At 53.1% G+C, this 13,520-nt stretch overlaps 3 protein-coding genes across 3 annotated transcripts; 2 read left to right on the top strand and 1 right to left on the bottom strand.

Moving 5' to 3' along the window:
- Window positions 1-4,178: 4,178 nt before the first annotated feature.
- Window positions 4,179-4,661, top strand: N7462_001020 (uncharacterized protein; the record flags this gene model as incomplete). Its single annotated transcript, XM_057072746.1, has 1 exon — window positions 4,179-4,661. The coding sequence occupies one exon, from the start codon at window positions 4,179-4,181 to the stop codon at window positions 4,659-4,661; it is 483 nt and encodes a 160-aa protein (XP_056939276.1).
- A 2,514-nt stretch (window positions 4,662-7,175) lies between these two features.
- N7462_001019 (C2H2-type zinc finger protein) lies at window positions 7,176-8,240 on the top strand (the record flags this gene model as incomplete). Its single annotated transcript, XM_057072745.1, has 2 exons — window positions 7,176-7,353; window positions 7,528-8,240. The coding sequence occupies 2 exons, from the start codon at window positions 7,176-7,178 to the stop codon at window positions 8,238-8,240; spliced, it is 891 nt and encodes a 296-aa protein (XP_056939275.1).
- Window positions 8,241-9,763: 1,523 nt separating this feature from the next.
- On the bottom strand, window positions 9,764-13,262 carry N7462_001018 (lipase family protein; the record flags this gene model as incomplete). Its single annotated transcript, XM_057072744.1, has 2 exons — window positions 9,764-12,871; window positions 12,927-13,262. The coding sequence occupies 2 exons, from the start codon at window positions 13,260-13,262 to the stop codon at window positions 9,764-9,766; spliced, it is 3,444 nt and encodes a 1,147-aa protein (XP_056939274.1).
- Window positions 13,263-13,520: the final 258 nt, after the last annotated feature.

The raw sequence follows: 13,520 nt of genomic DNA, 5'->3' as shown, positions 1-13,520 counted from the left end.
AAGATGATGGACATCGTCAGTACCAATATGATCAGCTCTCTTACCCAACCCAGAAGCACCCCCTTTCAAGGCCTCTAAATCAGCCACCGCCAAAGCCATCCCCGGCATCCGGTGCTCTTCCGTTCTCCAAAAAAAGCCAGAGACCCGTGGACGATCATAGCCCGGGGGTTATACCCAAGACGTTCAAGCGCAAAGGTCGCTAAGATCCTGGTGCAGGGCCAGGGCGAGAGATCGACCCTCGGTCGCACAGGTTGCAGCTGTGACGAACAGGTCGTGTTTCACCAGCGGGCCTGACACATCCCTGCGCTGTGACCTTCTGGGGATTTGGGACTGGGATTGGAGGAGGGGGGCGGTTTGGGGGCGGCTAGATATTTGGCTTTTTCAATTTCTTTTTTTTTTGGGGTTAGGATACCCCCCGTGTGAGATCGTTGGTTGTATGATCATCGGTCGATCCTTTTATTTATTTTTTACTTTCCGAAAAAGAAATATGACTTCAGACTCGGACCAGGGGTAGTCTAGCGTAGTGGTTGGCGTGGTTGGGGGAGAGTAGGTTATGGGCGCTAACCGCTGTAGGGATATTCGGTGCGGGCGGCGTTTCTGGATTTTGAGTTTACGGGTTTGGGGATTCTGAGCTAGAAGCTAGTAGGCTTTATTTTTGGGGGATTTGCCTTTTGACGGGGCTCTCTTTTCGATGAGGCACGAGATTCCAGGGGGTTGACTCTGCCTAGCTCAAGGTTTTGGTGGGGAAGTGATAGAGATGTTTTAGTTGCGACTGAGCAATATGAGAAGAATGAAAACTATTGTTTTTGTTTTTGTTTTTGTTTTTGTTTTCGTTTTTGTATGTCTCTGTTCATATGCGAAGGATTTACACGGCGCTGGAGCTAAAGGCTCGGGGCTCGGGCAGATTTGGCCCCCGGAAGTAATGGGGGCCGTTTCTTAACCGCGGGCAGGTATTGTTGTGAGGAGTGTGGTTTACTGGAATTCACCAGTCCAGGGAGTCCACAGCCGAGATAGTCCATGAGCTAGCTGGTCAGCGATGTTGACTGATGACCAAGACTAGGATCTTCGATACATGATCGGCTAGGCAGAAATCCGACAACCGATATCCGCCTTGTCTTCCGATGCATAACAGGGTGATGCACTTTGATGGAGACATATGACGGAGGACCGAAGGATATACAGAGCATTATGGAGACATCGAATGTGTATAGCCTGTACACCCTCCCCTGGTTCCGATCGTACCGGACAGACTACCCGAAAGGAGCTATGGCCAGCGGTTGGTATGGATTGGGGAGGAGATAATTCCAAGCAATTGATCTCGTTGATCTGATTGAATCCAGTTGATCCAGTTGATCCAGTTGATCCGAGGGATCGAAGGATCCACCGGGGCGATCGGCTTGAACAGGAAGGAGAGTAGACGCAGAGTGACAGGTCCGCTTCCGCTTCCGCGTCAGGCGAACACGTCAGGAATTATCAACACATACTGAATACCCAGATTGTCCGCTTGGCCCGACTTTCCACGTGAGGCCGTGCGCGATCTCCCTCGTAACGTTGTGATGGAGTGCCGCTTAGCCCCGTCTAGAGGGCTTCCTCCACCCACATCCGAGGCATCCTCCGAGATAGTCTCGGACGTGGTACCCTCCTCGAGCGGCTGTCTTACTTGTTTTAGATGCCTGAGGGGCATTGGAACGGAGATCAGGATCTCCAGGGCTAGCAATTCCATCCCTCCTGCTTCGAGCTCCATACATAGCTCCTTGCCCACCTCGCGTAAGGCTCAGATGCTCAATCCCGGCATTGCAGGCGCTCCCTTCATCCCGGCCGGGCGTCCGTCCTCTCCATCTGCTGGCCCGCGTTATTCCCGAAGACCCACACAGAGCGCCTCTCCAGTACCTGATGTCCCGGTCGTAGCGGTGGAAAAGGATCTGGCTCTCTCCCAAAACAGTGCATGGTCCTTCTCTCCTCCCATCACCCCCGGGAACCCAGTCGCAGATCTTCTCCAGGGACTAAGTATAGATACGAGACAAACCCCCCCCCCCCCCCTTCCCCCAAAAAAGAAAGCAAGGGAAGAAAAGAGCGTGACCACCACCGGATCCGACATGAGCATGATGCATGCACATAGCTACATAGAGTACAATTTAGCGAAGCGATGGCTAGCGAGGTCAAAGTCAGACATAGAGCGGTGCGGTCCTGAGACTGCATCATGCAAGTGCCATGTGTTCGCCCACCCACGCCGATGCCGCGTGGCTGGGAGCACAAGAAACAAAGCAAAAAACGAAAAAAAAGGAAAAAAATACAATGAAATATTAAGGATGAAAACCATGAAAGGAGAAGGCCCGTTCAGAGGCATGATCCTCTTCCCCCTTAGATCACCTCGCATCACTGTGCATCGACTCTCTAACTCCGTACAACATCATGAAATTCCAGGCAACTGCCCACTGCATGTGATGACTGCTTGCTCGGGATTTGAGGGACACGGGATCATCCATCCACATTGGATTCAAGAGGGAAAAGGGGCTCGCTCGCGTGGCTCATGGGGCCAACGGGCCAACCACACCCAAGCCCCCGGATGATCCCCGATCGATCACCGCTAGACCCGGCCGACGAGCTGGAATCGGGTTAGTTCGTGTCTACGTACGACATGCGATGGGGCTCCACCGGTCAAGGGCCTTGGGGCCCTGGGCACTAGGGAGACGCTAGAAGGCGTCCGTCTTGAATCAGGATTCCATGGAGGATTCCATGGAGGTATTCACTTGCTGGGAGGCCAAGATCCGATTGGCGGCGCAGGTTTCGAACATTAGATCCTTCTGATCACTTTCTGATCCGGATTGACTCTGTACTGCATAGTTCCATTCCTCAAGTCGTCGCACCGTCCAGTACCTCCCCTTTTCTCAATTTGACTTTTCGTTGACTCCTACTCCGCCCGAGACGATCCAAGCGATTGGGACCGGACCGGAGTTTTGCCGTTTAACTTCGCAGTGGCTGGAAAGCTTCTCGAGAAGGGAATGTCTGGTCGACAGAGTTTCCGAGGAAGTATGAAAGAAAATGGAAACCCACGGACGGTGGAAATGAAGAGCGACAGTGGAGGTCAAAAGTATACGGAGCAGACGGAGTAACTGGAGTCAAGTGGGTGGCCATTCAGAATCCCCATCCGACCCGTACCAGACACAGCCGTGCGAGACACTGCTCCATCCCCCCATCGAACGACCCAGGCCCAGGCCAGTAGATCCTCTCGACGACCAAATTCATGAGCCGCACGGGGCGCCAATCAGATGTGGTGGGATACTAACGCCGGCTCTGGAGGGCACTAGTCGATCCCGATGATAAGTGCCGACAGTGGAGGGAGGAAGAGGGGAGAAGGGGAGACGTGGGTGGATCTTGGCAATCCTCGGACACGAGGGAAGGACCACCACACAACAGGAAAAAGCACCGGCAAAAAGAAAACATAAAATGAGGTGGAATTAATAGGATCTACTATTGTTTCATTGTTGGGAGGACTGATGGGCTTGAGAGGAGGAGGGGGAAGGAGGGGGGGAGCATTCCGTCTGGGATTATGCATGGAGGAAGTCTGTATGTATGACCATGATCATCTTGCATGGTCTTTGGTTGGCTTCGCGGTGGGCGTTTGCCTCCGTCTCCCAAGCACCCAAAAGGGCCGATCAGGAGAGGAGGATCGCCCCGGAGCGTGGATCATGACGCTCGAGCCTTTTCCCACGCGAGAGGGTGGCCGACCGGTGAGAGGCTGGAATCCCTCCGAGGGCTGGGCTGTGAGGGATGTAACACTCCTGCACTACTGCATTCCTGCATCCAACCGCCTGTTCGGAGACACACACCACAGGGCAGGACGATGAACCAGTCAAGGCGAGCCACATCAAGACTGCTGCGTCGATGTCGAGCATCCAGCATCCAGCATCCTGCATCCTGCATCCTGCCAATCCTTCCAACCCACAAGCCTCGAGTATATTGAATCATTGGTAATATATGGGGTCACCGAAATTGCACCCCCACAAACATGTACGCTTTACATTTTCAAAAGACTATAGAACTCGATCCGAGACACAATAAGCATAATTATGATAATAAACCATCATACACTCCTCCGGCTCTCCTTCTCTTCTTCCTCTTACTATGAGTTTGGGGAACCATGGACAGAGTAATTCGGACCGAGGATCATGCACCCGATGGAGTCCGGCCCAAATGAACCAATCGACCCGCACGGAGCAGACGATCCTGGCCAAAGGGCTATAAGCCAGTGGGGCCTCGCTTCCACGAGGCCGGGAATCCGCCTCCACCTCCTCCGTAGCGGCCAATCTCCAATCGCGCCGGCTGCAGAAATCGTGCACGGATGCCAATCCCCCTCCCTCTCAGAGGCAACGGCCCCCTCGTTCCAGAATGCCGATCCCGATCGTTTCCTTTGCCTAAAGAGGCTGGTCCCTTCATGTTTTCCCGTGGCGGTGGTGGCTACGCCCACCACCGCCTTTTCCAACGCCGTTCGACCAGACTATGCGACGGAGATCTTCAGGAGAACCAAAAAGAGGCAGGAGACAGGAATCGACGGCCACCAGATCCCCCTTTTTGACCGATCGACCGCCGTCCTTTCGGGCACCTTCCTTATTGGCGCCCGTCCGCACGGAGGGCGGCCTCCGTGGCTAACTCCAGTGTGATTGCCGCCCGGTGATCATGTCGAGGTTGACGACGATGCTGGTGATGTACAGCCCGCAACTCTAAACCAGACTGTGTCTCTCTATTACCTCGCTATTACTACCTTTTCTCTGTTGAAGATTTGCCCATCCATTGTCTGCACCTCACGGAAACCCAGCCCTCAGATCTTTCCTCCTATCCCTTTCCACAACCCCCCCGCTAAAAGTCTATGTGTTGTATGTATGCAGTTGCTGGCATGGCAAGGTTTCTCTAAGCGAGCCCACATGGGAGTCCCAAGCGCGTAGAGCCGCCACCCCCGTCATCGCTGAGCGAATTACTGGAAATTACGGAAGGGGGAGAGAAGGGACAAATTCAGCATTCCATGGGGGAACTATAGGGCCCTCGACGGCGTCCTCCGCCCCTCCATCCTCCCTTTGTCCCGCCTTGAGACAGTATCGACACGCTGCGGCGTCCATAGAAACTATATTGTGACATCGGTGATGAGTAGATGGAGGGACCGGAGGTGACATGCCTCGATGGGACAGGATTCTGAAACCAGACCCAGGGAACTCTTAATCTGGTAACCGGTTGTTCTCGTTCTCTTTCCTTACACGGACCCCCTTGTTCCTTTTTCCTTTTTTTTTCCCTTTTTTCTTTTTTAAACCTTTGCTTTTTGACTTTTCCTTTTTTTGGGTTGGACGATGTCTGGCCCCATCGGAGGTTCTACTCGTTTAGGGTATAGTGCCCGGACTCGCAGTTACAGACCTTCCGGTTTCGGCGCAGGGGGCCCATCAACCACGCGACAGTGCTTTGAATCCGGGGTCTTCGGGTTCCTTTTCGGGATCCCTGAGTTTCTGGACCAGAGACCCGATGTCTTGGGGGAGGGTTGTGGGATGTGTGCGACCGGGTCGTTGTGTGCGAGCTCTCGCGAGGATCTGCGACCCGTAAAGGTTTCTGAATGGGCCCGGACAAGCCATGGACTCTACACTGTATCGGAACTAGGTTTGGCGGAAAACCCGAATACGAATCAGAGCACGAATAAAGAAGCAAATCCCTTCTCGCTAGAATTCCAAAAAAAACTCCCGACACGAAAAAGGAGGGGAAAATCCAGAAAAGCAAAAAAACCGAAGGATCGACATACGATCAGGTTCGGTGCGATCAGCCGTTTATGGGGCTAGTATGTGACAGGTAAGCAGGATCTGCACTAAGCGTAGCCGAGGTGAACGGGGACTTTCCGGCCTCCCAGATCCAGTTTAGTGGACTTGCAAGCGGCTCTCTCATAGGGAGGCCGCTGAGGGGGACCCTCCCGCGAGACCAGACTACTGCAGACGACCGGCATTGAAACTGCACCTGGCACTGCAGCCGCCGGGGCATCAAGGCTCCGTCATTGGGCATGGTCCGTCCTGGAGCCGTGGGTTGCCTGCTGCGTCGTACATGACGAGTGGGTTTCTCTTCGCGTGGGCAAATCGTCATGGGGGCTCCACTCGCAGGGTTAATCTCCGACATCTTTCTTTTTTTCTTTTCTTTTTTCTTTCTCTTTTTTTTTCTACTCTCTTCTTGTCTTTTGTTTTTGCTATTTGCGATCATGCTCTTCTCGGGTGGTGAACGCAATACATCCTCCTCGGTATTATTATTATTATGAATCATCCTGGCCTGGCGACCTTCCTCCCTCATTAAAAAAAAAGAATCAAAAAAGAAAAGAAAAATTCAATTTAGTAATGCCGCCGTCCTATTAATTAAATTAAGCTTTGGAACGGACTGTCTCACCTTTTCGGTGCTGCATGCTTTCAATCGGGCAATACGTCCTTGGGTACATGACCCATTCCCATGCGACAACAACCCACCATGATGTCCTCGGGGTAGACGGGGCAAGGGGGGGAAGAAGACGGGGGATCATACGGGGCATACCATGGAGTGAACACAGGGGTTGGCAGACAACAAGAGAATGGCAGGTTGGGCTTTTCAATCGAGTCAGTTTTCTTCTTTCTTCATTATAGTTGATCGGAATCTACATATCTACATTGTCCGTGTTCTGATAGAGAGCGTTTCCCAACTCCAAGAGCACACCCCGTCACCAGGCTGTTGTAAGATCTCCTAAATTACTGCGGAGTACCCTAGAATTAATCGATGCGAAAAGACGGAGTGGGGAAAGTAAAAACCAAAAGAGAAAAAAGAAAATCGAAAATTGGACAAAAAGAAAGAGTGGGGAGCCACCATCGGCATCGCCCGCGGGCGATCATCCACGCGAAACCCAGACACCTGGTTCCTGTTCGAGTGGTTCTGCGGTTGAACTTGGCCGGTGCGCTCGGTTGCTGCTGGGGCTTGGGCCTGAGCCCAGAACCCAGAACCACCGGGACTGGGGGGGGGGGGGGGGGCACGGCTAACGGACGGGCTACTATACTACGTCCCCCCTCGATCGACTTCTATAAACCCTCGTGTCCCTTCCCCAGAGCTTCTTTTTTCTCTTCCCTTGAACTGTCTCTTCCCCACCCTTCACCCAACTCCTTCTACCATCCTGATCCCTCACCAACCTCATCATGGATCTGGCCAATCTCCTTCACGGTGCCGCCCCGGCCCCCAAGGTCTATTCCGAGACTTACGGCAAGCGATCGATGCAAGCGCCGCTCTCCCCACCAGTCGAGGACCAGCCCAAGTGTTCGCTGCCCTCGATCTCAACTTTGTTGGAAGGTGCCGATGGCGCCCAACACGCAGCCAGTGAGTCAGATCCTTTCCAACACTGCCTTACCGGATATATTATCATGTTTCACTACTATACCATGGTCATTGTCATTCGATCATGCTATAGTGTGATCATCCTATTATCGATCATATGATCATATGGCCCGAGTGAAGTTTCAATAAATCATCTTGCTGACGATGTATCTTCAGAGCGACAACGCCTCAGCCCCCCATTGCGCGAGCGGGACACCCGGTACGACTCCGTCTGCCTCCCGCCGACGCCCCCGCTGCGCCCAGGCTCGGGCTCCGGCCACCGCCAGTCGCCCCTAGAGCTGGGCAAGTCCGACCTCCCCCACCGCGCCTCCGTCTCTAGCACCACCAGCTCGTCCGCCCCGCATATCTCGCGCGCTGGTCCCTACGCCTCTCCTGCGCCCAGCGTCTCTTCTTCCTACACATCGCCCGTTGAGGCGCCGCCCTCTCAGAGCAACAACCTTTACTATGCCCGCCCACCTCCCACCACCGCCTCTCCCACCGTCAGCACCCCCACCTCCACCACTTTCCAGCCTGCGCCGTCCGTGACTGCACCCCCAATGCCTACCCAGCAACCTCCTGCGCCTTCGCCCGCGCTCATCTCGCCCGTCACCCCGGCCTGGCAGCACCACCACTACTTCCCGCCCTCCAGCTCAGCCCCCTACCAGCAGAACCATGACCGATATATCTGCCGCACTTGCCACAAGGCCTTCTCGCGCCCCTCCAGCCTGCGCATCCACTCCCACTCGCACACTGGCGAGAAGCCCTTCCGATGCACCCACGCTGGCTGCGGCAAGGCCTTCTCCGTGCGCAGCAACATGAAGCGTCACGAGCGTGGCTGCCACTCCGGTCGCCCCGTGGCCCCTCCGGCCCCCACGACCCTGGTCTCATAAACAGACAGCTGGAGTCTGTCTTCTCTCCTCCTTAAGGCGGCTTGTATACGGTTCTTGACGCTCCAAAGAAAAAAAAAAAAGAAAAGCAAAAGCAAAATGGCAGTCGCTGTCAATGTCTGGCAAAGCAGGATCTGAGATCTTGATCAGCCAAAATTCTCCCAACCAACGTGGGGGGGGGTATTATCTGTGTTATTATATACTATTTCCCTTGTTTTTCTTGTTCCCTTTGTCTTGTTTCAAGCGGCGTGCTGGTTAAATTTCCTTCTGGCGTTTTTTTTCTGTTTATGGGGAGGCCTTCTGATGTCCTTTTGGACTGCGCCTGGTGCTTCTTCTGTTCGCCGTGATACCCTGGATATCCTGGTTTCTTTTTTTCTCTCTTGTTTCGATATGGGCTGTTCTGGGTCGGATTTGGTATTAGATGGGATGGAACTTGAGATAAAACCTAAAACTTTACGAAGCAATGTACTATCCTCGACGATTCGAATCCTTTTTCTTCTTTTTTTAAGCCTTGCTGGTTCTGCTATCCTTGCGTAGAAGTAAATGTCTCGCCTTGGTGGTCAAAAAGTTAAATTCCCTGCATGACATGGTGCTTCATGGATCGATGAAGTGCCCTACTGTTACCCGGAGGTATCGTTAATATCTGTGTCGCGGTCCCCTAGAGAGGCGGCCATTCCGTTGGCAAACTGTCTACGTATAGAAGAAAAATGGTCACTAGATGATAGCAAGAGCACCCCGAAAAGCCATTTTCTAATGTGTCCTGGGTGGATTTCATCTAAGTACTCGCAGAGAGCCATCGCGTCGCTTGTTGATACCGGGGGCTCATATGCACCATGTTGCAATCATTTCAACGCCCTGATACCGCGCCACTTCTTCTTCTTCTTCTTCTTCTTCTTTGTCAACTATGATGCATTGATTGCCTGCTCGAAGCAAGCAGCATCGCACAACCCTAGTGGTGTCGGATTATTCCTCCACCTTCACTGAACAGTGTTCCGTAAAGGGTATAAGATAAATATCGATCTAAGAGGAGTATACGAACGCAGATCTGATATTGGATCCTATGCAATCTGGTTGGTTGCGGCTATATCTCATTTATTCAAGAAACTCTTGATCGAAGCTGCTATCGGTCGAGCCTCGGACAGGCTCGGACATCCGAGGTCAATGTAGATCTCCTTTATGGAATATTCCAATGCATCGAGAAACTTGGTGCATGCAACAAAAAGAGATCAAATTCGTGGGTTATCAGTCGATCTGTCGTATCCAAAATCTAAACCCGAAAAAGAAAATTTCAATATCAATGGCCATATACATACCCCGAAAAAAGCTCATCGCCCTGGAAATCGGCAATAAAATCAGTCCCTGCTATGTTCATACCCATGTATAGCTGGCTCCAGAATCCCAACCAAGTCCCATGTTCATAAATCATCCTCTCAATATCCATTTTAATACCCATTTATAAAAATAAAAAAAAGACCTGCATCGCCATTTACTCATAACTTTCATTCCACATTTCCCACCTCCGCTCTTCATTCATCCAAAACACCCCTGGCCAGTGCTGCGAGGCTAGTTTCGTATCGTGCCGGGTTATGGTCACTCAACATCCCCGACGCAAAGCGCAATTCGCCAAACCACGCATTCACATCCCGGATAAACCGCATCTGCACTCTGGTCGCCGGTCGCCCCAGCCGCGGATACGCATCAGCCGCGAAGTCGGGCGCTGGAGTGAATGCGTCGCGCTGCAGGACGCGCATGGTCTCTACAACGAACACCTCGCCCGGCGGAACGAGCTTAGGAGCGCGCATCTCGTCGCGTAGCTGGCGCAACGTCTTCCAAGCCCAGGCGTCCTCGCCGACGCCATCGCCGGCATTGATCACATGCGGCGGCTGGTTGACATAGAACTTGTGGATGATGCTCTGGCGTAGGCTCTCGTGCAGTCGGTGGCGGACGTGCGACTTTGCACCGGTGATGTCGCTCTTGAATGCGAGTGATGCTGTGTGCATATCGTGTAAGATGCCAAGAGAGAGGCTGGGGACGACGTCTTGGCCATTCACGATGGTTGTTATCAGACCGCGTGTGGCGAGCCGCAAGAATGGGGACATCACGGCTGGTGGGCCGTAGGCGTAGACGTGAATTGGGCGGCCTGGAGGTAAGTCGTAGGCTGGAAGTGCTGGTGTTGGGGTATTTTGGCCGGCGTCAGTGTCTGTGTTGAGAAGACGGGGCCTGCTAGTGAGCTGGTAGGAGGCTGTGACGAAGGAGGTCCCTATCGGGTCGTTGCTTGGTTCGGAAATCATTGTGGCTAGCAGGGCTGCTACGCCGCCTCCGAGGGAGTGGCCGCAAAGGACGACGCCGTAGTCGTTGAACTCTTCAAGTGCAGCTCGCAAAGTGATCATTACACGGCCGCCGCCACCCTCTAGTAGTCGTATGGCAGAGGAATGCATGCCTTTGTGCACCTTCCAGTTTTTGCCTTGCCACTCCAGATCATCATAATCGCAGGTCATGTCTGTGAGAATATCCTCGAAACCCCACGTCCCCCGGAGAGTCAGGACCACTGCCTTGGATTCGTGATCTATGGATAGATAGTGCACGAGCGGGAACCCGCTTTCAGTTTCACCCGCTGCATTGGAGCCGCCTGAAGGATCGACGAAGGAAGACAAGAGAATTGTGGATGGCGGAAGGCCCGCATAATTTGAGAATGCACTATGCTCATGACGATCTGATGGGATGTGAGGCAGAGAATTGGTTCCTTGGTGTACGTGGACGCCCATGACCTTCAGCGCGCTAGCACCGTAAGATGCAGAGGAGAAACGACAGAACCGTCTAATATTTTGCACAAAATGTCTTTCGGGGAAGATGCCCGGCACAACACCGTCACGGTTTAGCGCTTGGATAGTACTCGCTTCTTCATATGCGCTATTGCGTGGCCGATGCGCCAAAATAAGCGACGTATCTGAGCCAGCAGTAGCGACTGAGTACATGCTGGGCGTATAGGATTGAGATCGTCGGTGCAGTGCGGGTGAACCGGACCGATGATCCTTCACAGAAAGAGTTCCATCCGTCTCAGAGTGAGTCACTGATAGGGAACTGCTACTGCGAACATGGGCTCGGGTTGCCACAGGTGATCCAGGACGCATGTCCCTATTTCGTCGTGAGAAAGTATCGGTGTGAGTCAAGAGAGACTCCTGGCTCTGTTCACGCACTGCAAAATAACCAGCCCTTGAACTCGTCCTGTCGGGAATATGATGTCCAGTGATTGGTTTGGTCTGCACGCGAGGCGATTGGGGGCTTTGAGGCGAGCCAGGAAAAGGCGATCTCCGCAGAGCTCTATTCGGAGCGGGTGTGGCTGGCCGATAGGCCGCTGTCTCGTTGGGCCGTCTCTTGAGCTCTGATCGATTGGAAAGCTCTCGTGCAGTCACCTCCCTCGCTGAAGCAGATCCCTTTACAGGTTTCGCGAGTGGACGAGTGTTTGCAGAACCTGATGAACTGGGTGGCTTTATGCTCGGCTTTTTCGGTGGTAAGCGTTTGGGGATGTCGCTTTTCTCGCTGCCATTGGGTTTCACTCGTTGTGCAAACTTGGTGAAGGAGGTCTTTCTGAGCCCAGGTTTTTGGCTTTGTTCGCCAATAGAATCGGAATTAGCATCATGTTGGGCAACTATAGTATCGCTTCCAGAATCAGGATGTGAGCGGGTTCGATCATGTTGACTTCCTGTGTGCTCTGGTGATGGAGGAATGGGTGCATGCCATGGGGTATGACTAGGCTCTGGTGGACTGTGGTCAATAGGGCCATCGTAAGGTCGTAGCTGCGTACTTTGCGATTTGTTGAAGGCAGTTCGAAATACCATAGTATGCTTTGGGAGCCGCTGATAGTCTGGCTCGGCGGCATTGGTGTGTTGATGGTCATGATGAAATCTCTCTTCAATCATTGTAGTTCCAGGGGGAGGAGCAATTTCTGCCATGTCATCATCGAAGATGTCCACTGTGATCGTCCGCGCCGTCAAGACCTCCGATTTGATAGAAGCATGGCAGCCCGGTGGCAATTGACTCACGATATAGGAGCGGATGTCTTCGTCCGAGACTTGCTGTTGGCCATCCAAAGAAAGCGACAGACGCGAGCCGGCGAAGTTCTCGGTGACGCTTGATCGTCGATGCACAGCATCGAAGGCTTCATCCCCATTACCTGGCATGACAAAAGACGCGCTTTCTGGTTCGACAAGATCTTCTTGGCTTCGAGTCGCAAATTGGACTTGATGGGTCCCCACCACATCAGCTCGTAGGCCGTTGTCCAGGATGACTGTATCCCACACCACTTCATCTCCACCTTTTTCTCGGATCGTACGTTCTGTATTCTTTTTGCCCCAGCGCTGAAGAAGTGCAAACCCCACGGATCCAATCAGAAGATCTCCCACACCAACGGTCTCTGCGCTGGTACCTGGATCAACAGACCTGAACTCGCGACGAATGAGAGTAATGATAGCTGCAATAGCCCTCGATGATTCCGTGGACCCAAGAATAGCATCGAGTGTGGATAAAAGGGCCTGCGAGAAATTTGCAACCGAAGCTAATGTTGTCGACGAGAAATGGAAGGTAGCCGCGGCGAAGAATGATGCTGAGGTCACTGTAGTATGTAATGTCGCTAGCTGGTTTCGGAGATGAGTATTGGCAGTTTTTACGCCTCGAGGATGAACAACGTACACTTCGCTCTAATAGCGACTCTGCCTCTATCCGGCCATGTTCATCACTGCTGCGAATGGCAACATCGCGCCCAGCGCGGGTCAAAATGCCTTCTACCACTGCGCGACCCAACTCCAGGCCGGTCAAAGTCGTCGTTCGGGCGCCATTCAAAGCGACACCGCCAAAGAACGTGCCCACTCTGAGGGAAAGTGATGTTGACTGGGCTATAAACGAGACCAATGAGGCAACTGGTCGAGGAAGGAGTGTGGTGCCTGACGTCGCAGGCGCATGGCTCGCGGCAAGTTGCACTTGGTTCTCGTCTTCACGGAGTGGTTTATCAGGAGACTTCGATAACATCATGAGCCATGAGGAGGAAGGAGAGGAACGATGCCATGGCATCTGGCATCAAATGCCAATAGTATGTCAATAGGCCCGGGGAGAAGAAGCAACGACGGCCAAACGAATCATGCCCGATGCTTATCGCGACTTTGCCTTTGGCATGTGATTCCCAACGACGCGTTCGTTGGGATGACGTACCCGGTACCTGCTCGCTCGACTTCTCGCCCTGGCGTGACTTGCCCTGGTTTACAAGATAAAGTGGAGATGGTAGGGCCG

This window comes from Penicillium macrosclerotiorum (assembly GCF_028827735.1).
Source record: "Penicillium macrosclerotiorum strain IBT 26536 chromosome Unknown utg000001l_segment0_segment0, whole genome shotgun sequence".
Classification (NCBI taxonomy): domain Eukaryota; kingdom Fungi; phylum Ascomycota; class Eurotiomycetes; order Eurotiales; family Aspergillaceae; genus Penicillium; species Penicillium macrosclerotiorum.
Note: the sequence above shows the minus strand (reverse complement) of the source record. Positions and strands in the feature narration are given on the sequence as shown.